Source organism: Plasmodium fragile (genome assembly GCF_000956335.1).
Source record: "Plasmodium fragile strain nilgiri unplaced genomic scaffold supercont1.25, whole genome shotgun sequence".
NCBI lineage: Eukaryota > Apicomplexa > Aconoidasida > Haemosporida > Plasmodiidae > Plasmodium > Plasmodium fragile.
The window spans coordinates 47,655-71,569 of NW_012192605.1; the positions used below are offsets into that span (position 1 = coordinate 47,655).

The following is a 23,915-nucleotide window of genomic DNA, read 5'->3' on the forward strand; positions in this document are numbered from 1 at the left end:
CTAGTTGTGTTAGCCACTTGTTCAGGTCACCACATTTTCCATTTTTTTCTCCATGTTTCATTTAACCGCCTGGTTCAGCATTGCTTTAGTGTCCCTGTTCCTATTGCCCGTATGAGCACTAGATTTGTCAAAAACGCCTAGATTTGTCCTACGATGCTTAAAAGAATAGTTTATGTACCTTTTTCCTTCACAGCATTTTTTGTTCTTTGTAATTTTCCCCCACCTCTGCGTCCATGCTATATATGCATAGAGAAAGGAACATATTCCGGTTTTGATGCTACCTCCATTTTGCCCCCCTTTTATTGGAAATGTCTTCCACATTGTTTTTCCTCTTAATAGTCTGCTTAGTTCCTTCCTTAGCGCTTCACTGCGCCAACATGATGAATCCGCACACAATAAAAGATGTAGATTTTGAAATAACGTACGAACCGCATAGCAGGCAACTGCAGGTTGCCAGCCTAAACCAGGAAAAGTGCAACAACTACAGCTACTACATAAATCAGCAGTGTCAAATAATTCACCCTCTAGACAAAGTCGATGATAAAAATGTGCTCTTGTGTACAAACAAAAACAAATGTGAGTACCTCACAAATTATGTGTTCCAAATCCTGAGCATAGAAACCGTCCCAGAAGAAGACTTCTCAAATTTAACTCCGCTACTTAACGCAAAAGTTGCGGAAAAAGAAAAATGCAACAAGGAAGTGCAGCTAAATGAAAAAATCAAATGCATGTGTTGCATCAAAGAGATGGACAGCAGCGACACGGAAGAAATAAATGACGAATTAAACCCAGCGCAAATAACCCAAAACGCTAGGTACCACTTCAGTGAGTGCAAATGTATCCAAAAATATGAAGTAGACAAAGAACACACCTTAAAAGCCAATAAATGTGAAAACTTCATCTGCAATAGTGGGTTGTGCACACTGCGTATGGATGGAGAACCCGTCTGCTCCTGCGAGGAGAGCCATTATTTCGACGAAAGAGTTAATGCGTGCGTCATGCATCAAGATGAGTTGAACGGCGAGCAGAGCCAGGTAAGTCAGGCGGCCATGGAAGAACTGCGCCATGTAACATATGAGAGCGACTTGAACGGAAACGAAATATACGACGATCATAAAAAAGAGGACCATACCCCGCGATTTAATGATAACCAAGATGACAACAGCGATACGCATTCTCATCAAGCGCAAGGAATCGCAAATAACCACGACAATAGACACCCGAGCAATGCGTTCGCCGATGAGTGTCCAATAAATCACGTGAGAAATAAACAGGGTGAGTGCCACAGGGAGGAAAAAAACTCAGTCGATAATGTTTGCCTTAGAATAGAATGTTTCGTCAATTCAGACCCACCAGAATGCGCATGTGTAGATAAAAATGGGCAAAAAATAGAAAAAGATATCTTAGACCTTTCCCACATAACAATGTGCACCCTGAACAACATAAACTGTGACTACGGGACATGCAATAACTCAACCAAAAAAGGAGAACTCGCATGTATATGCAACAAGAAGTATAAATATAACAACTCTCTTAAGGTGTGCATTGGTTATGCCCCAACACGTCTTATCAGTTGGGTGCTCATTATCGCGCTGTTCGGCATAATCGCAACTGCGCTGTGAAGTGAAGAAAAGAGTTAAATAAATGGGTTTCCATTCCCTTCCCCTACACTAAATAACCCAATTAAATAACTCACATGAAGCTACGTTATACCCATGTAGGGTATCCACACTTGGTATCATTTCGTTCCTTTTTTTATTTTTTAAAAAAGTTGTATCCCCCAAAATGTATAGCTCCCCAAGGTTGGGAACTAATAAACGAGGAGGAAATTACCTCAGGAAGGCGTATCACACCTCGGCAAAAAAAAAAAAAAAAAAAATGGAGCAAAGAAATATGCATATTCCATGTCCAGGGGAGGTAAAAGCATGCGTTATAGGCCTCCCTGGAAAAACACCCCTTTTAAACATGCATTCCATTTACATTCTTTTTTTTTGCAAGAACTTAATTCCCCTGGGTGATGTTATTCATCACACAATTAACAATTGTTAATTTTTGCCGCACTTGTTCATACCCAAATGAATAAATGTTTAAATGTCGAAACATCGAAAATGTGGAAAGCACATTTGGCATGCCAAGAAAAAAATATTGTTCTTCAGTTATTTTTAATTCTTAATAATTTTTTCTTAAACAAACAAATCCGTTTTGTTGTTCTCCCCTGTTTGAACAAGAAACACCTTTAAAAATATTTGTTCCATAAAAAGTGAAACAAGGTAGACACTTTGTCCACATGTCAAAGGCACACTGCAACGCTTGACAAGCAAAAATGTTCGACCTTACATTCAGTGTAAACATACTACGGCTTACTGTAGTCTACTAGCCATTTGCCTATGAAGAGCGCACAAATAGACTAACCACCTGCTCATAAGTGCACTAGAAGGAAGAAGATACAAAGCAGAGGGGTATCGTTATGCGGTCATGTTGTAAAGAATAAAGAAGAAGATTTTTTTTTAACTTTACTATCATTTTAGGGTTACACAACGTGCTTATTTTAATTTCCTGCCCCTTCTGTAGTTGTCCTATTTAGCAAAAGTTCTAAGATGAGCTTATGATGCCGCTATAAAATTTGCTCTATTATATTTGCATTTCCCCTAAACAGGAACATTAGTCCTGAAGCCTCTTAATTGTTCTCTGCCCAAATTATATACCTCACATTGAGCACAGGAAAATGCAAACGACTAAATAAACCTGTTAACCCAAAAAAAAAAAAAAAAAAACATTTAGGAGGCACCAAAAAAACGATGTGCACTGCTCCATCATGTCACATTAAAAATCCTAAACATTTAACCCTTTCAATAAAAGAAAGTTTGCTCAGCGAATAACAAATATTTTCAACGTATTTATCTGTCATTTGTGCGTACCCAAGTTATCTGCTAACGCTCTTAATGATTGCTCTTATTCGTTAATAAGATGTGCACCTGTATTGTGTTTTTACCCGTTTCCATAACGCAGCAACGAAATCATAATAACTCCCTATAAAATAACATAGCCTAAAACTTCAACGTGGCTCAAAAAAGTGACCAAGTTCCCACCCCTTAAAGATATTCCTTAAATTCCTTGCATGGAAAATATATAATAAATATGAATACATATGTTTGTGCAGTTCCGCATAAGATATCTTCCATGATCCATGCGAACGTGGAATAAATGTCCTCTTTCTACTTCTAAACTTGTGGGCTTTCTGCATGTTAACCGTGTTTACCTTACCCCCCGCTTAAATCCACATGAAAGCGACCACATGAGCCGCTTGGTATGTGCACGCTGCTTATGAAGACAAATCCGACGCAGATGGTGATCGAGTCGAAAAATGAAGAATACCTCCCTCATGTGGTCTCTTCTTCCTTTTAATTTACCAAAAAGGGGCGTTCAAATTGGGAACGTTAAAAATGGGTCACCCGCACGGTAACCTCTGTGGTGATGGGACCAACGTCATGGTTCGAGCGCAAATAGGCAAAGGTCAAAACGTTATTTTCCCCATTCCACTAATGACATATATATGTTGCCACAGGTGCTATACTCACCTGCGAAGAACAAATGCAACATTTCGTTTTCTCTTTTCTTATTTAAAATAAGTCTTACATGAACCGAACGTGCGCACATGATCAGTCCCATGACTGAGGCAAAATGGTAACGACAACTTTCCTATTTTTTAAAGGAGCAAAATTGCCCTACCCCGCGGGTATAAATCTTAAATTTGGTTTCAATTATATAAGCAGGTTGGGGGTTCAAAAATTTTCTTCAAAATTATGGCAAAGCTGATTAATATGAATCCTGAAAACGAAAAAAAAAAAAAAAAAAAAGGGAGAAAAAATTGGGCGAAACCATTCGTTTTTCTCAGAAGGAATGCATACATTATTATATATATGACCCTAAACCCAGGTGCTGAAAACGTAAAAAAACTTGCAAAAAAATGCGGGAGCCTGTGCTTACCTGTTCTCATATATGCAGCTTAAACGTATGCTTATAACACGACTGAAATACAAAAATGGGCATGGGGCGCGGCATACCGTTACAGCCTCTTCGTGTTCACGGTATTTGCAGGAAGGAAGAAAAAAAAAAATCTACAAATATCATATTGTCAATAAAAAAAAAAAAAATTAAATTAATAACGTATTTAAATAGCCAGAGAAGGAAATATAATGATGTTTTTTCAGTAAAACAAAAAAGTCTCATTTGCCCCAAGCGGAAGAATAATTAAAATTGAACCATTAACGTTAAAAAAAACAACCAATGCGTTTGTTTTGTGCGCGAGAAGAGCTTCCATTATACGTGCATTTTTACATTTGCGTATTCATATATACGTACAACGTATCCAATAACAGTTATACAATAACTTTCTCTTCTCCTTCGCCTTCATCAATTGTTCATCGTCACCAGTAATTAATTACGCGCTTATAAAATTAACAACTGTAAAGTATTTTAAAAAAAAAAAAAAAAAACATGGAGAAAAAAAAAAAAACAGTACATATAGTACTATCTTGCAAAAGAGTTCATGTTTAATGATATATTTTTATATATATCGTTGGCTCTAGGACAAAATATATAGTATTTGTATATGAGTTTACATTAGAGTGCATATGTAACAGTGTAAACGAATAGGAGCGGGCTCATTCAAGTCATGGTACTGCTTACCCTTTATAGGAAGTATGCTTTAAGTACTTACATACTTATGCACATATGTCAGCTTCTTAATTTAAAGGATGCTTTTAATCCATACTCACCTCCCACTGCTTCCATCAGTTTCTAAAAAGGAAACTCATTTATCCATTTTTCATCAAGTACACTCTTTCATTTTCCTTTGTGTCAATTTTTCTTTTTACTTTTTTTTTTTTTTTTTTTTTCCTCGCACCTGAACCCATCATTCGCTATCATATATATATGTATAGCCCCTTCCCACAAACGTCCACATTCCTTGTGTACAATTTTATCTTTAATTGTAAAAAGCGTATACACATTTTTTAAGTAAATTAACAAAAATGAGTTATAAAGATGATAGAAGGCACTCTGAAGAGCGCGATCATGAACGGGACTATGACAGGGACTATAACCGAGACTATGACCGGGATCATGACCGGGATCATGACCGGGATCATGACCGAGACCGTGACAGGGACCACGACAGGGACCACGAAATGGATCACAAGAATGATGGTAAACCGAACAAACTGAGCAACATAAGACGATGGTGCACCGCGCAGTGTGTTTTGCACCATTTGATATGCGCCATGTCTGTATGTGTAGCGTGTAACTGTTTATGCTGCTCCTGCATAGGCACATAAAAACCGTGTGTACGTTACTATGTACCACATTTGCGCTGTGTTGGGTTCGCGCTGTACACCTCTGACGAGACGCACGTCTAAAACGTTTGCTCAATTTACACGTCCAACACAACACTCACCACTTCCCCTCCCAAAAGGAACAACCCTGTATGTGTCAAACCTAAGCTCAAAAATAACGACATCCAGACTGCAAGACATATTTGAAGAGTACGGGACGATAGAAAAGTGTTACGTCATAAGCAACCCCATCACCAGGTAGGGAATATCCAACACCCCGTCGCAGTTTCCGGTTCACCCCTTGTACGTGGACTTCCTATATATAATGTAGCCTCCATTTTGTAGTACATGCAAGAAGAAACTCGAATCTTAAATAACTTCCCCTAAATGTTTCTTCCCATCCCTCAGAGAATCCCGCAACTTTGGATTTGTAACTTTCAACAATCCCGATGACGCGAATAACGCCATGATCAAGGCCAACAAAATGGACATTGAAGGTTATTAATAAAAACGAATACATGTGCATGCACTTTGCATGCTTCATATCTGAGTATTATTGTAATCGGAGCGAAGCAAACAGGGAAAAAATAAGCAACATAAAGTAAAAAATAGTGCATCATAATATATTAAAAGGTAGTAACATCACTGTGCTGTAATATTGATCTTGAAAAAAAAAAAAAAAAAATATATTCCAATAAAGGAGTGGCAACCTTTAATATATACGCGAACAACTAAAAAGATATGCATGAATATGGATATCACTCATCTACAAAGGAAATAAGCTCCATAGAGGAACTTTCCCCCAAAAGACGTTATTGCTAAAATGATTGCCAGAATACAGACAATCCATAAGCATACATATATTATACACATTCCCAGAAATGACTACCCCAGTAATGTTGTTAAGGTTCCTTTCCCCTGCACAATATAAAGAAATTGCCGTTGTTCAAACCCTTTCCCAGTATGCATTCGATATGTACTCAATTCACACATATGTATGTCTAAACATTTGAAAGAATACTCTTGGAATTACTGTCAGCAATTGCAGCCCTGCGGCCATACAAATCTATATCAATTTGAACAAATTTAACCACGTTTATATTCCCGATACGAGCAACCATCCTCATAACAGAAAATCGAATTCGAAAATAAAACGTATCCTTTTTCCTCCCTTACAAAATTGTCATGCAAAAACATTACGTACAAAAAAATGCCGACAATGTGTTTCCGAGTTTTGACTCCATCATGTGTACCCCCATTGCATAAATTTGAACATGTGGAAAAGATGCAACTTTGAAATGTTACTTCTGCCTGCACATTTACCCTCCCAAAAAAAAAAACAAAAAAAAAAAAAAAATACAAAATTCCCGCGCTTCACAATATCCGTTACAAACATGCATACGTCCCACGCCCAATGCTGGACGTATTTATAAATGATATCAAAAAAAATTATCAGCAAACAAATGAAATAAACACAATAATTATCGAATTTTTTTAATGATAGGACGTATTATTAACGTAGAAATAGCCAAGCGAAACGAGCCACACGATCCAACCCCAGGAGAGTACAAGGGAATTCAAAGTAAGTACACCGTTCAAGGGACATCCTAGGCATGTTAGCATTAGCATACGAACCGCTACTTTATATGTCTTAGCTGCCATGGCTATCACGTGTATACTCGATTTAGGAAGTGCTCAATCTATTTACGAATGGATACGTTTGTAACCACATCAAACGCCTTTGGAAAACTTGCCCCGCCCACAAAACAACATGGATCATTTTTTTTTTTTTTCCCTCCTCATTTTTGCTCCCAAAGATATGATGAAAAGAAACGGAATGAGGTACGATTTTTATGGCAGAAGATACGACAGACCATTTGACAGAAGAAGATACGACTCAAGAAGGTAATTCGAGTTATTGAGTGGAGTGTTCCACAGGGGGGAAAAAATTTTTTCCTACATCAAACGTCACACTCCGTTGACTGTTTTATGCACAGGCACGCTTTTATGCGTACCCCTCGTGGTAACACTTTTTGTGTTCCTCGTATTGTAAGATCCTCTTGTCCAAGTGGTCCATAATTGGGGAAAATATCATTCCATTTAGCAATCACGTTTTTGGAACCCGCTTTGTTATCAGTTTCTTCCCCTTTGTACACTGACGTGATGGAGCGGCCCCTATGTACGTATATACCCAAACATTGATGACTGTCCCCCTTTTTCCCCTACCCCTGTGTAGGCCTTACCCATACTACCGAGACCACGGCCAAGGTTTCGGCTACCATCGCAATAACGGGTACAGACCTTACGACAGATATGGAAGGAATGCATATGATGACCATCGACCTTACGATCGAAGATCCATAGATGATAAGTACTACAAGAGAAATGATTATTACAAAAGAAATCCCAGGAATAGTCATGATGAGAGGGATCACTCCAGGGATGATAGTAGAAGAAAGAAACGATATGAACGAACTAGAAAGTCAACTAGTATTTCCAATAACGAGAGGAGACACTACAGGAATAATTCTTCCGTAGAAAGGTTAGACCATTAATATGAGACAATTTGTTGCCCGCGGGGTGGACGGGGAGGCGGGAGCCGCCGTCCACACACTAGAAACATGGACAAATCAGTGCACACGCCAATGTTGTAAATGGTCTTTTCTCATTTATATTTGTTAGTACAAGCAAACGCACGTCACATATATTATTGCTCTTATCCCACCCCCTTGTAGAAGCCCCCACCACAGAAGGTAGTGAAATCAGAACAGAAACAAATTGTGGACAGCATACCAAAATATTTGTAAACTAAAACCTAACATCCAGATTATTCTTCCCGAAATAATAGAGATGGTTTCATATTTTTATGTATTTTAATCCCATGACAATTTTTTTTTTTTTTTTCCAAAACAAATAAATCAATATGTTTGAATGTTCATAAAAAATCAAATTTTTAAGTTTTTAAATATAAGTACGAACAAACACACACCGCACACACACACACACAAAAAAAAAAAAAAAAAAAAACATATATATTATATATAGCTGAACAAATGAATAGCAATTGTTTTCATTTCTTAATTCTCACGCATGTGTCGTAAATTACCAAAATTTTAAAAACAACATAATGATACAAATGAACCACTTCAACAGTCACAGCCTGGTTTAAGAAAAAAAAAAAAATATATATCAAAATCAACTTATCTTGGTCGCTAAATATAATCATCATCGTATCTCCACCTTTTTAACAACTTCTTGTAACTAAGAGAAAGAGAAAAGAAAAAAAAAAAAAAAGAGAGAGGCATACAATGTGGTAGAGCGTGCCAGCAAAATGCGACAGCGGAATATGCACGTCAAAACACAACACATGAATCAAAAAATGCACAAAAAACGCCAGTGCTGCATGGGCACTTCCATAAATGAGTCCGCAAAAGGGCCAGGACAGTGCAATGCATTTCCCACTACGAATGTACCCTAAAAAATGAAAATCAAAAATAGCGCAAACAAAAAACAAGACGATCAAAAAACGATCGAAAGACGAACGAAAAATGAGCCCAAAGCAAAACAGAACAAGGCTTAAACGCATCAGCCCAGCAATTACTTCTTCATTTTTTTCCATCGTTACCTAAATATTTTTACAGGTAGGTCAGCTTTTTGTCTGCAATAATTCTCGCACATTTGCAACCACGTCATGAGTTCTTCCCTAGTCCCCGCTCTGTATATTTTCGCACGCGTATGCGTCAGACGGTAAAGGAGGAATAAAGTCATATGTACAGAATCAGGCTATTAAGAGTGAAACATTTAAGCGCAGAATACGAAACGAGGAAAGGTCAACTCGCATGGGTGGTTGATAGAAGGATCGCACAGAATCAAACACACAATATATGAAGCACATGCAAAAGCTGAGGTAGTGGCAACGGCACCATCACCAAAGCACACCATACAATTCGTTACCTGACGGGATATATTTTGGAAAATTCAAGGAAGCAGTTTTTCCCCTTTCCTTTTATACACTGTTCAGGGAAATTTGAATAAAACGAATGAACATATTCCCGCTCAGTGTCCGAGAATTTTTCGTTTAAGTAAGACGCGAATACCCAAAACAAAAACCACTGTGCGTGGCATGGATGTTTAACTTCATTTGAATTCAAGCTTTCATCAAACATGTAAAAATTCTCTTGCTTTATTTTTTCTATTTCGTTATTTTGTAAATGTTCTCCCGAGCTACTTGGCGCAGCTGTTTGTGACAAACTCTGCCTGGTTTGCTCATCTGTCTTTTGCCACTTGTCCCCTTTTGACAGTCGGCCGGAAGGGAACCGGCCATTTTCCTTTTTTTTGTTTTCATCTTCGTAATGCTTTGTCTCATCTGCAACATTTTTTTTTTTATCATCACTTTTGTAAAACACTTTCGATGCTACTTGGTTACCCATAATGCCGTACTAGCATCCTTAATCCCATTGGTGATTAAATAACACCACCACGAAGAAAAATGAGGAGGAATGACGCAGTGACACACGCAGGCTCTGGTGTCGTCAGTACAGCAGACAAATCGCCGTCACTATATAGGCTGTTCATGTACCCAAGTGGAATCTTCTGCTTCAACCACTCCAGCGTTTGCAGAGAAACTACCAGCAGCTACGCGCCGTTGCATATACATATACGCACGTATGGTCATATATATATTTGCGCGTCCTACTTTGATGGACTTCTCTTTTCTTCACCTCGTTAGACCTTGCACTGCTATTCATTTTATGGGTTAACGATGGACTCACTATTTCCCCTCCCTTCTTTCTCCAAAAAGACCTGTAATTAGATTTCACACTATATCATGAAATTCCGTGTGCGTAATATTTTGCGTGTTATCTTCTGGGCGTATGAAAAAAAAGCAGCACATTTCTAACTCCTCAAAATGTAAAGAGTACTACGCATTTACGACACATCTCACTGCTACCCCTCCTAGGGTATACACAATCACAGTATAAAAAATTGCGTGACCCTTTGCGTGTTCTCGCGATATAGAAAAGTAGCACACCTGAAAGAAACTAAATAATCGTTTCGGTAACAAGCAGTTGGAATAGATTCACAATTATGAGTCATTCGAATTGCAGAGAGGCGTTGGGCAACATGCCAACTCGCCAAAATGTACTACATTTTTTTCGTAATTACCGCTCAAGCAAATCAGCTAGGTAAACAAAATGCACAAAAGTGGAGGGCCCTCAAACTTCATCCTTTAAGGAACAAGTCGTGCAGTTTTTTCTTCCTACAATAACAAAAAAAAAAAAAAAAAAAAAAAAAAAAAAAGAGGGAACCCCACTTTTCGGCTCGCTCTAACTAACAATTGTGCTACGACCACGTAGGAAAAATTGAGTTGGCCCCCCAAAAAAAGGGATACAAATAAGCATGCCCAAATTGATAAATATCCTCGTTCAACACGCATGAAACACTTGAGAGTTCTGTGTATGAAAAAAAAAAAAAAAAATCCTCGATGTAACCCCACTTGTAAAAGATGCAAAGAAAGAAAACAAAGGGAGTTTCACTGTGTACACGAAAATGCATTGTGGTAGAAAAGTTTTCACACATTAACGAGAAGTCAATGATGCGTAAGAGCAATGGTGAAAGAGGAACGACTGAATAAGAAGAGACTTATTATTGCAAACAGATACCTTGACCCCTTCGCCAATACCATCCCCCCATCGACACATTATGACCACTTCACAAACAAACTAACAAAAGCGATCAACCCTATCACACAATGCTTTTAGTAAACGCAAGTGCCAGGATCAGATATGCTGTGAATCTCACCCTATTCTTTTTCTTTACAAAAATAATAATTTGCATTTTGTGTAAACATAACAGTACCCTACGCAGTAGCAACATTTTCCGCCATAAGAACAAAAAAATATTCCAAGTAGACCTCGTCCGAGCTCAGAAAAAAATTCCCAAGTGTGCAACCTTTATCTATTTTAATAGTCCATACAAAAAGATAGACGTCACACAAAAAGAATATAAACTCAATGATGACTTGAGGAACATCATCCTTCTGTTTGGGAGAATTGCTGAGCCCTATTACCCCAAGACAGCGGAACAGTTTAATTTTTACAAAGAACCCTACAGTAAATATATCCATACAGGTGAAAATCCAAGTTGCACAAAATGGAAACACGTTTTTAAGGATCACAAAAAAATTAATAAAAATATTTTCCATGAAAAAATTTGCCAATTCAAATTTAAGTGGCCAATTGACGAAGATGAAAATATTGCAGAAAATAATTTCTACAATTTCGTCATAGAAAAATGCCTGAATAACATCAACATTGTAAAAAATAATATACACCATTTAAAGCTCCTTCTCACCAAAGCCATAGAAAGTAAGAAGGAACCTGCAGGGGGAGGAAGCAAACAGGGCACCCCAGCCGAGGAACGAAGGAAACTCTTCCTCCATAATTTGTACGACGCACTGGAGAAAGAATTCTTCAATGAATATGAAGACACCGGGCGTGGAGAAGGACAGAATGAGGGACAGCAACGGGACCCCCTCGAAAGAGAAAGACGTAGGAGGCAAATCCTGGAAAAATTAGAAAACTTGCATTTAAACGATATTTTTAAGCAACACAACAGATCTTACACAAGACTCCTCGTTAACGAAATTTTTAACAAAGAATATCCATCCAAAAAAACAACAGATTTATTCCTTCATTTACTTTTCCAATCAAATATTGAAGAATTTTCTTATGAACAATTTATAACCTGCCTGAACAGGCTAGGAAAAAAAATTGAACTTTTCACCTGCAACTACAATTCCAACATTAACTTTGATCACTTTTTCTTTCTCATGAAAAATGAATTTAAAAAAAACTCTATTCAACTGAAAAAAAAAAAGGCGTGTCCTGCAAAAATTGCAAAAACGAAAAGGGATTACAGTAACGACCCAAGGAAAAGCATAACTGCGCAAAAAAACAAAACGAGACTTATCCAACACAGACATAACAGTGTAGCAGAATGTGGGAAGAAAAAGAGGAAACAAAATTCGCTTATTATGCAGCATGATCCCATCAGCAACCAGTTTAATGACACACAATGTAATGTCAAAAATGAAGATCAGTTGCACGAACTCGAACGTCTGGATACTCGACAGGCAAATTTTATAACTCCTTCCACCTTGAACACCCATGAAAATGAAAAGGAAGGTAAAAAAAAAAACACCGATGGCATGCAGACCAATTCCCAAACCGTGGGTACCAACCTCAAGAGCACAGTTATTCGGCTATTTAACTACATCGTCAACAGCATAAAAAACATGGCTTCCAATGGGTAAGCACACAAATATGGCTTTCTCTTTTTTCACCCATAAGCGCATCAAGGGATGCCTTGCAACCAAATGGAGAAATACCTTCACATTTTGGCGAAGCTACCTCAGGTTATCAATACACCCAAAGGTATTACACACATTAGAACTTCGCAACAGTGCATTGATAGGAGGCTATGCTCATTCCTTGCCCGTGCGTCGCCTTTTTTTTTTTCCTTCTTTTTTTTTTTTTTAAAAGTGCTCTACAAATTTCATAAGTACATTATCTAATTTGTAGAAATTTCATGCACACCATAGTTTGTCGCACACCGTTCTGCAAGTTCCTCACGAAGAGGCTCTTGTCGACAAGGTGATTCAGAGTCCCCTTCGAAATGTTCTCGTTTTTTTTTCAATACACCCATAGTGCAACAAAAAAAAAAAAAAAACACCCTCTGACGCCCATTTGTTTTTTTGTTTCTTCTTCACCTAAACAGTGATACAATTTCGCGTAAACACCATTCCCTTCTCCCATATGACCATAGAAATTGTATGTTCGTGTGAAACACCATTTTAATACACTTCACACATGATGCTCAGCTTTATCGCCCTTGTTTATGTCTATAAAAAAACAAACACACCAAAGCGTTAGCCTCAATTAAGGAACAAATCCGCGCTAAGTGGAGTAGAAAATGTCTGTTCTTTCCTTCGCATTGATTTAAAAACGAAAACTCTTTCAAACATCCGAGTGAGGATAAATGTTTTACCGCGCTAATTCGTAAGGTAGGATACGAGTCGGATTAATATAGGAGGAATTTTTTTTTTTTTCTGTTTTTTTTTTTTCCTGGCCATCTTACGCGTTGATAAAAGTTAAGGACACGAACCGATTCCAAAATAGGAAAAAAAAAAAAAAAATTCTAATGATTGGAATTCTTTTTTTTCCCTCACTTTTTCAACCATGTATGCGAGCTTCTTCGCACAGCGAATATTACCAGTTCATTTTAAAGCTCCCTTGATCTGCAAAAAGGAAGAAACAAGTAATTGGTAAGAAGTGGTACACCCTCCCCGCATGTGAACAATTTTGTATGGCTATACGATTTTGTATTTTCTTCTTCTTGGCCACTAACAGAATTGTCTCAACATGAGCAAAATGAACAGAAACGTGTGATTTTTTTTTTTTTTTTTTTTTTCCCCCACCGTCCCCCCAATTGGTATTCCCTTCCAAAACACAACGAATTAGCACATTACGTGTAAACATTTCACCCTCTCTGTGACCCCCTTGTGTCAAACCATATGGTCACCGTTTAAATACAAACACGTGGGTAGTCCCTGTTGCACGTATGAACATACACATGTCCATGCGTACCACTCCAGTTTTGAGCATTCTGCCCCCTTTGAACGTAAGGCAAGGAAGACATCCTAAACACTAGGCACCACTTGTCCCCTCTCAACAGATCATTCAGCATGTATTTTTCAATCTAGTTTTAAAATTGCGTCCTGCGGATTAGGAGCGCCATTCCATTATTCGTTTTATTTTTCCCACTTCTCATCCGAATAGCACTGCGCGTGTGCATATATATATATCTGCCCCATCTAACCAACTCGTCTCATCACATGCAAAAAGCAATACAGAAAAAATGCTGGGCAAATTCATCTCCGAAACATACAACAAAGTGAAAAGCAAAGCAGATGAAGTGAGATTGCACGTAAGCGTTCAGGCAATTAAGGCAAAGGAAGTTTTCGGACTCGTCAAACCAACAACTGTGGAGCAACTGGAAGTTTTACTAAACTATGAGTTGCAACAAATAGACACAGCGGAATCCTTAATAGAAACATATAAAAAATGGATATACAATTTATCTCAATCAGAAAAAAGTGACGCTATAAGGTACTACAAAACTGTTAATCGGGCCAACGAAAAGAGGGACTCAGGAAACTCGACCATCCCTTCCTTCACCAACAGCAACGAAGAACAAAAAGATAACACCTTCCAAGTGAAAAGAAAAAGCGAACTTACCTTATCAAATAGCAACATCACTAGTGCTTGTAACAGTGACCTAGTTGATCCTTATGACTCCTACTGCAATAGCGAGGAAGAACATGCAAAGAGGGAAACAAATCTGGATGTACAAGATCAAAATAATACAGGAATAGCCACTGAAGATAAGCTAAACGACATTATTGATGCGGAGCCGAAGGGCAACGTAAAGTTAGGCACACAGGAAATTCTCCCAAATGTCGAAAGCAACACAGTACACGCAACCAACAACAAGGACAACAATAAAACAAACTCAACAAACAAATACGAACACAGCCAGAACATAAACAAAGAACACCTAGATAACTACATCTATGATGATCATTACGGATACAATTTTAAAGAATTTTTTTTAAAGAGTAACATATTAGAAAAATCTATAAGCCTTATTTTAGAAAAAAGAGAAATTAGATTATCGCTAGTTGGACCCATAGAAAAAGACGATCTAGAAAATCCAAGAACCACCATTCTAACCATGTTCAGTCATTGTCTAATTGGAAATCAAAAGCTCCATAAAGATATCCTCTTCATTATATTAACAACGGATAAACTATTTGACAATCACAAAGAATTATTCTTAGAATTACTAGCTGTTCTTAAGTATGACTACTTAGATGTGTACCTAATGAACATCAGAAAAATAATATCAGCTGAGGTTCTTGCTTTAAAAAGTAAAATACAGATGTACGATTCCCAACTCATCAACATTAGTAAGCTTTCCTCCTTGGACATCATCAGCCCGAGGACTAGCATCTCCTCCATCGACTTGGACAAGGAAGAGGGGCACTCCAAACAGTACACATCGCGCCATCCCGACAAGCGAGACGTAGAAGTACCACCACCCACATCCAGTTTCGAAAGTTTGGACAGCCAACCAATTTACGCACACTCACTCGGAACAGCGAACAAAACAAACTCACCTAACCAAACCAATGAGGAAAATACATTCGAAACGGAAAGCAAATGCGAAAATGAAAACCCCCAAACGGAGCTCTACAAAGAAGACTGCAAAATGGAGTCCCCTGCAGATGAAAAAGAAATTATAGAATCGAACAAAATGCAGCAAATAAAAATATTGGCCTCGGCCAAACTGATAGAATTACACAAAATGCTACAAAGGATACTCCAACTAGCCACGGAAAATAGACAACAGAGGAAGGTAGAAATCAAAATAAAGTTAGAAGAGCTTAAGAAAATCATGGAGGTCTGCAAAAAGGATTGCGAAATAACACTGCACGACACAGAAGATTCAAAAGTACATATAGAAAATGTATACGTAAAGGAACTAGACCTAAAAACAAACAGTATCAACCAAGCACAACAACAAGTAGATCAAATGAAGAAGGATATAGAAGAACTATTAATAAAGAAAAAAAACATATTCAATGAATATCAACTTATATGCAATGAAATAAACACAATGAACAAACAACTATCTGAAGCCTTGTCTAACTTAACAAATTACAAAAAAGAATTAAATCAAACCGAAGTGGAGTACTTAAACAAACTCTCAAACACAAATAAAGCCAAACATATGCACCAGGAGAGGAAATTATATATATCTAACTTGGATAATATCTCGGATGAAATTTTAAAAGAGTATGAAACTTCGACCTACATAAGTACAGATGAGTTGGTTTCCAAAACGATGAAAATGAAGAAGCCCATAAACAAAGTTATTACTAACCATTTAATTTACTTGAAAGATAAACTTTGCTTACTAAATACATTATTAAAATTTTATGTCCAGCGGGTGAAGTTACTCATGGGGAAACAACACACAGAGGAAGAAGAAGCGCAGGGGCAAAGTACCGATGAGTGCATTCCTGCGGAAGGGTGTGACATGGGGGACACGCTGAGCCACTCCGCGAAAGACACGGCAAGCAACGCAATGGGAGACAACCCCAACTCCTTCGCCTCCTCAAACCATCAAGAACAGGATAAAAAACTAAAGCTGATCAAGTATAAAAAATGCTACTTCAAAATTATCGAGCAAATAAGCAAAGTCTGGGTTTCTATACAAGAATTTTACGATCTCAATACAGAAAACATAGACGATACTGAAGCCGACTGCCCCGCTGATGCTGTATATCAGCAGATTAACAATCTATACAATTGCAGCAAGCAATTTATCATGCAAAATGGCCCCATCATTTCGTCAATTTCATGATTCGCCAAATTTGAAGCGGCGATTAATCGGGGGTCGTGTGATGCATATCTGCACACCTACTGCTGCTCCGTCTGTGACGTCTATGTGTATACATATGTATACTGTTTATTCGCTGTTGGTACCTTATTTTGTTTCCCCCTTATTTTTACGTAATTTCTTTTTGTTGTACATCACACCCTTTTATTCATGCCCATGTTTTTTTTTTTTTGCGTAATTCATCCCGTTTTTCTCACTTGATCCATCTCCATCCCTTTGAGGGAATATCCTTCCACACGTATACAACACAACACCGTCTGAAAATTTGAACAAACGAATGTAAAGCATGATGCATATACGTTCAACTCAGTGGTACCCGTTTTTTCCTTTTTTTTTTTTTTTTTTGTGCCTTTTTTTTCTTTTTTACGACTGCCACTTTACCAACAAATCAACTTTAAGTTCCAGCCAATGATCCTCCATTTTATGACTCTATCCGATATGTGGTGCGTAAATGGGGTCTGTGCGGGGTCTTGGCCCTACTTGGGAATTAAGCTACAGCTCACAACGGTGCATACCGCCATGGTGGTAAAGTGACCAAATAGCAGACTGGCCAACTGCAAACACCTTTGCGAGGTCACATTTACGCCACCATTTGATGGGCGAAATATGTAGCCAAAATGATGACACACGTACCAAAAGTTCCGGAAAAATATATGCACACAATGTTAACAACAGGGGTGTACAAAATTACAACGAACCTTTCTTCATTCTTAATAAGTATGCAACAATGTTACTTAAACAAACTGTCACAAAGGAACAAACGACATAAAATTCCCACTAAGTATGCCTCACCTTAAGCTACCAAAGGCAAAAAAAAAAAAAAAAAAACACAACTCTACATATGTCTGTACATAAACACCATACGTGAACGCACCTTCAATTTTTTCATTTTCCAAGTGGTTCACACGTTAAACATTGTGGTACGTAGTATGTTCACTTTTTTAAGCCCGGAATAAAAAAAAAAAAAAAAAAAAAATACACAAAAAATACACAAAAATGAAGGAAAAAAATTAAATAAAACAAACACTAAATAAAACATATGCAAAATGATTTTTTAAAACAAAACGCACAAATGATAAGAAAGAATTTACGCTTTAACTTAATTTCCGCATAGCAGTTCATTTTCCCGTCCAGGTGACCAATTTGCGTGTATGCATCCTAGTCGAAAGTGAAAAGCGGAAGAGCGAGCCCGCCTGGCGGACGGGAACTTTTGCAAAATCTATGTTCGCGTGTACTGCATATCAGCACATCCGTTAAAAGAGGAAAAAGGAAAACGAAGCTCAGGAAACTGCGCCAAATTGTGCCAAGTCGCGAGATAAAAAAGGGACGCACACGATAAACTCGTACAGCTAGGAGCCTGTCACGCAAATGGACCATGAAAAAGAACAAAGCCACGGAAAACTATTACCTTAAGGAACCCCCATGTAACCATGGCAACAATGCGCTAAACAATTGCTCAAGCTATTTCGACATAAGTCAAATTAAACAGTTATATGCCCCCCAAAGCGGCAATGGATATGAACAGATTTTTTCCCTCCCTCGTAAAGTCAAGAAGACAGGGAGAAAAAGTAAAAAAGAAATATCCAACTCAAAAGGTGCCATTCTTTCATTCCACAGTGGTAACGACAAAACGAACAAAATGTATCAAATGAGTAGAACAACTGCCCATCGCTTCCCAAATGGGTAAAATAATAACTCTTTAACACACTCTCATTATGCTCCATCTCCCATACCATCCTGCAGACCAGTACCAAAATGACACAAAAAACCCAGTGCCCATAGCAATAGGACAAAGGAAAAAAATGAAATTGAACGCGCCGAATGAAGATCCCCAATTTTGTTACAGCAATACCTTTGACCAAACACCCAGAAAGCACTTCTCATTTAACCATACGGATCCACGAAATGACGAATCCCCAGATTTCTATTATCCTAGTGGCAGTGTTAGAAAAAGTACTAACAAAACGGCGAGTAGTAGAAACGGTTCATTAAACAAATATGATTTTATTAGGTTTGTTTGTTCTCCAACCAAAAAAAGTGTCGATAATAAAAGCGCAAAATGTGATAGTGAAATGTGCACCCCTGCGAAAAATAGCACCACCGGAAAGGACGCTTCCAAAAATGCCACAAAAGTGGACGCACAAAATGAGTCCAGTTTTGATCCCAAAGGGGGTGCAAAGTGTGGACAACATGTTGGTACACACGGGGCCACTAACAATGACACAAAGGAAGAACACAAAGGTGGCATAAATAACTACCCCCAAAGTGGCGCAATGAATTGCCCCCCAAATGACCAATACGATGGCAAAAACCAAAGCAGCGGAAGTGCACAAGAGAACACCCCCCAAAACGTGGCGCAGAACAACGGACTGATCGACCTCGATAGCCACGACTCCATCGACAGGCTTAGTAGAAACTTTTTCATAAACAACAAAAAGATTTTCATTACGCACTTTCGAAAAGACAAGGACGCACATGCTAAACGTGCCAGTAGTCATTCGCATGGAAAAGGTGGGAACGTTCCTCTTCGTTACGAGGCACCAGAAGAGGGAGGGAACAAAGAAAAAAATGAACACAACACATGTAGGGAAGATGCTGAAGAGGTAACCCCCCCAGCTGCTGAAACTTCACACTGGGGTCTCTTTACAAAAGTGAATTCCCCGAATTGTGAAGACTATGTTCAAAGCGTGGAGGAAATCCACGGAGTGGAAAACTGCATTGGAGAGGATTACTACGCAAGGGAAAACAAAGCCGAACACGACGCGTACAACGAAGATGATGAGCACCATAATTACGACACACGCAACTCCGACGAAGAGCCAGCTGATAGTAGCACCTTCCTGCCAGACATGAACTCCTTCGTGCGAAAAAACTGCAACGGGACAAAATCGCTGTACAGCCACCTGGACGTCCCCTACAATGGCAGCAAGGAAGAAATCAAAAAGTCATACAAGGAAAAAATAAAGGTGCACCACCCAGACAAAGGAGGAAGCATAAAGAAGTTTCTTCAACTCAAGCTCTCTTATGACATACTAACAAATGATAAAAAAAGAAAAATGTATGACAAATATGGACACAGCATATTAGAATTATTAGTGAGCGAAAAATTTCAAAACTATGAAATATGTTCATCTGATGGAGAAAATAGCGAAAACGAAATTGATGAGGAAAACGTAAAGATGTATGACTTGTTTGTGCAAAAGTACAACAACACATCGTACTTACACAACTTACAAGATTTGAAAATGGATAGCAATCAGTACAATGAATTTCAAAAATTAATTTTTCATTTCTTTCATCATGAGAATCCCATGTTTAACAACACCTTCCATTTATTCCCAGCCTACTCTCCCTCTGTCCCTCCGTATAGGAAAAAAAAAACAGACAAATCGAAAACAAATAAAATAAAGCAAGTTGAAAAAAAGGCAGATAAAAAAAAAATTCCTCATTTGGGATTATCAAGCAGCTTGGAGAATTCCCCTGACTGTTCTATCCGGACAAATGATCTGATCAGTTCTGGAGGAAGTTCCACATCTCGAAATCAGTCCCCCTCAAATTACAGCACAACAAAGGAATGCTCAATTTATGATTTACTAAGTACAGAACATATCACTAATCTGTTTAACGAGCTGGAGGATGACTTTAAATATTTTTACCAAAAATGCATCGTCCACAAAATAGAGCAATCAGAAATGGCTAACAACTCCAAGTATGGCAAAAAACGGGTCACAAAAATGGTTAACCCAGAGGGTGTACATTACATGGAGGGGAAATTCAACAGTGATGATGCCTCCACACCCATCAAGGAACATACACACCACCCCTTTGAACAGTCACCCTACGATGAAAATGTCGCCACTCCCCTAGCGCAGTGCCAACTCTCCCACGAAAAACACATCTCCAATCATTTCAACCGAAACGAAGACACACACTCTTTCCGAGATATTCAGACCTCCCCAATTGCGTACAAAATTATAAACGAAAATAACGAGAGACACATAACAGAGTTTTACAGGTGGTTTGAATTATTTTTCAATCACCACCAGGGGGCGCAAACACCCAGTCAACCGGCCAATGAAACTTCGAATGAAGTACCTAACCACGCAACGAAAAGCGATCACCTCATTTTTAGTGATATTCCCCCCAACTCGCAAAGTGGAGCGTCCACACCCACCGCTGCTCAACCCCCCAGGACACAAGAAGAAACACATGCAGCACAAACTAGCGAAACGGACGCGCAAATCAAGTCGGACCCATTTAGACCGTTTCAATATGGTGCCCAAAAATTCTGCTCCTTTGGGCAAATTCCTCATAGCAGTAGTGACACCCCGAATGCGCAAGTGAATAGAAATGCCCAATACGGAGGGAGCCCCGCGAAATTTGTACATGATAACAGCGCAAAAACCAAACATCACCACGGCGGAGGATGCACCCACTTCCAGACATACCCAAACGCAACACCAACGCGTTCAAACACCACTTCACAGAGAAGCGAAAGAAAAGGAGATAAGCCTAATACATCGCCAGAAAAAAACGCACACAAAATAACCCCATTGCGCACCAGCAGCACGAAGATAAAAGATAATAACCTGACACTCAATATTGAAGAAAAATATGGCTTCAATTTGCTAAAAAAAAGTGAACAAAAAATTAAAGACATAACACACGATTTTAATTACATATATATAGGAAGTAATATAATGAAGAAAAACAAATTTGTCCTTTTTGTAAAAGAAGAAAGTATAAAAAAGTTTTTAAAAGTTAAACTGCTCATCGAGAAAATTAAAAAAAAATCAAATTTGAAACTCATATCTGTATTCGAAAAGGAAATAGAAAAGAGCATAAAACATATGGAATATATTTTACTCCTGATAACACACAAAGATGAATTCCTTCCACTGAACGATTTTTATCTACTGGACAAAAATATTTTTACAAAAGATCATTATTGCATACCCCTATATATAAAAAAGAACAGCATAAGCAGACCGACCCATTTTCACATCAGATGGATTGTATACACCATACAATCACTCATCTTTTTTAATTTCTTTTTTAAAAAAGTTAATAAGTATATGTGTGCATTCCCCTTTTTTAATTACAAGTATAATTTAATCAAACATTTTTTGGACCATGAAGAAGAAAAAAACAATACTGTCCACCACCATATAAAAAATTTTTACATTTTTTTCCACAAGTACATCATCAAGAATAAGCAGCAATATTTGAAGTACTTTCCGCACTCCATCATTGTGCACTTAAAAAATGACGAATCGCCACATGATCAGAGTAAGAAGCCCGTGAGCGTAAACATGTCCTCCATTTTGGTGCTGACGTCGAACAAGCCTATACCCTCTGCGGAATGGTAAGGACACGCATCTATACATAGTTTGTAGTAGTACACTATTTGTACCAGTACATGTGTGCCTCGCCGCCATAGTACACCACGCAGTCGCCAAAAATATTCTGTGCTGCGTACAATCTTTGCCAACCCATTGGCATCCCCTCTTCACACACAGTGCTACACAATGCACGCTGAGCACTTTGCAGTGCGTCTCTTTGTTCAACCCACCCCCGTTGTGTACAAATTCGCGTCTCCATTTTTGTTACCAGGTGGAATAATAGCAGCATGCCTGATGGGCAATGCGCCTGTCCACCACTTTGTCATTTGATTATTTTTTTTTACCCCTCCTCTCTTTCCCGCTAACTATCATTTGCATCTCACTGCCGCACTTATTTTTTTATGACGCCAAAAGTGCGAATCTTAAAACTCATTGTTTTGTGATGCCAGACGGGGTCTCGCCATTAGCACCATGGAGACCCACTCCCCATTTAAGCGCAGACATTGACGCACAATTGTGTAATGCGTACTGCCTTAATGGGTACATCTTTAAGGCGCACTTCTTTAATGCCTTGGAGGGAACGTCCTCTACCATGATAGTACAAAAGCGAATGCCATGGCGTTTTGCACCCTCATCTGTGTTACCCGTCCTGGTTCAGTCTAACAGAGGTCAGCAACCCAAGCTGCCATATCATCATATTTAACGTTTCCCCAAAAAAATTACAATTTGTACACTTTCCCCCCATAGAACGAATCACTTGCGCGTTGCCCAAAACAAGTCAAATGCACTGACATAGTGGAATACTGTCTTGTGTAAAGCACCACGTGTCCTCATCCCATCCGTGCTGCTTCCCCTCGCAATGTATACGTAACACGGCTTCGTACAGCCCATCCACAGGTATTCAAAGCGGCTCCACGTTTTTGCTGCTGGACAGGAAACCAAACGCTTAACCCATATGATACCATCCGCCGGATGCATCATCCATTTTGGCCTGTTCCGCATCTCATCCCATCCGCAAGGAGAAGGATGGGAAAAGCTTATACATATCACTCACCAGCAAACAGACGAAAATATCCTACTCCTAACAGACAACTGCATAATTCATCAGTGAAGGAACTTAAAACAACTTTACATATACATGTTCTGGAGATCACGTAGGATGTGAGAAATGCATTTCCGTTTGCTCATTCAGGGAATTACCACCTCAAACCATTATACAATTCAACACATCTCCATTCGTTTGTTGGGTATGTTCCTTTTTATAACCTCTTGCACGCACTGCCAGTAACCCTTTCCTGCCCAATGACACGCTTATGTCTCCCCCACAGGAATATGTTCATGTATATTCTATGCTTATGCTCCGCATATACGCCATTTTTTCTAAAATTTCGAGGCAAAGCTCAGAAGGGTCAAAATGGGGCTAACCCCAAGCGCTTTCGGGTGAAAGTAACCGGGACGCTGACCGCAGGGAGGGAAAAGGCAAAAACTGTGCCCCAAAAGTAAAGTCCCCAAAATGAGCGCAAATGGGAAAGGTTAAGGGAAAAAAGCAAATTCGCAAAAATAAAAATAAATATAAAAAATCTTAATTGTCAACAATATCAAATTATTGAACAGCGAAAAGGCCCCCAGAAAAAAAAAAACGGCTGAGAAGCACAAATAGAAAAATTAAAATGTGGGGAAAAAAAAAAAAAAAAAAAAAAAAAAAAAAAAAAAA

General features: G+C 38.5%; 6 protein-coding genes across 6 annotated transcripts; 5 read left to right on the plus strand and 1 right to left on the minus strand.

Annotated features, from left to right (window-relative positions):
* Positions 1-377: 377 nt before the first annotated feature.
* Positions 378-1,622, plus strand: AK88_02525 (uncharacterized protein; the record flags this gene model as incomplete). Its single annotated transcript, XM_012480150.1, has 1 exon — positions 378-1,622. One exon carries the CDS (start codon positions 378-380, stop codon positions 1,620-1,622), a length of 1,245 nt encoding a protein of 414 aa, XP_012335573.1.
* A 3,411-nt stretch (positions 1,623-5,033) lies between these two features.
* AK88_02526 (uncharacterized protein) lies at positions 5,034-7,888 on the plus strand (the record flags this gene model as incomplete). Its single annotated transcript, XM_012480151.1, has 6 exons — positions 5,034-5,208; positions 5,474-5,591; positions 5,742-5,830; positions 6,838-6,915; positions 7,151-7,238; positions 7,570-7,888. 6 exons carry the CDS (start codon positions 5,034-5,036, stop codon positions 7,886-7,888), a joined length of 867 nt encoding a protein of 288 aa, XP_012335574.1.
* Positions 7,889-8,545: 657 nt separating this feature from the next.
* On the minus strand, positions 8,546-9,763 carry AK88_02527 (uncharacterized protein; the record flags this gene model as incomplete). The annotated part of the gene is made up of 2 exons (XM_012480152.1): positions 8,546-8,594; positions 9,288-9,763. The coding sequence occupies 2 exons, from the start codon at positions 9,761-9,763 to the stop codon at positions 8,546-8,548; spliced, it is 525 nt and encodes a 174-aa protein (XP_012335575.1).
* A 1,322-nt stretch (positions 9,764-11,085) lies between these two features.
* On the plus strand, positions 11,086-12,648 carry AK88_02528 (uncharacterized protein; the record flags this gene model as incomplete). Its single annotated transcript, XM_012480153.1, has 1 exon — positions 11,086-12,648. The coding sequence occupies one exon, from the start codon at positions 11,086-11,088 to the stop codon at positions 12,646-12,648; it is 1,563 nt and encodes a 520-aa protein (XP_012335576.1).
* A 1,604-nt stretch (positions 12,649-14,252) lies between these two features.
* AK88_02529 (uncharacterized protein) lies at positions 14,253-16,823 on the plus strand (the record flags this gene model as incomplete). Its single annotated transcript, XM_012480154.1, has 1 exon — positions 14,253-16,823. The coding sequence occupies one exon, from the start codon at positions 14,253-14,255 to the stop codon at positions 16,821-16,823; it is 2,571 nt and encodes an 856-aa protein (XP_012335577.1).
* Positions 16,824-18,234: 1,411 nt separating this feature from the next.
* Positions 18,235-22,228, plus strand: AK88_02530 (uncharacterized protein; the record flags this gene model as incomplete). Its single annotated transcript, XM_012480155.1, has 2 exons — positions 18,235-18,478; positions 18,603-22,228. The coding sequence occupies 2 exons, from the start codon at positions 18,235-18,237 to the stop codon at positions 22,226-22,228; spliced, it is 3,870 nt and encodes a 1,289-aa protein (XP_012335578.1).
* Positions 22,229-23,915: the final 1,687 nt, after the last annotated feature.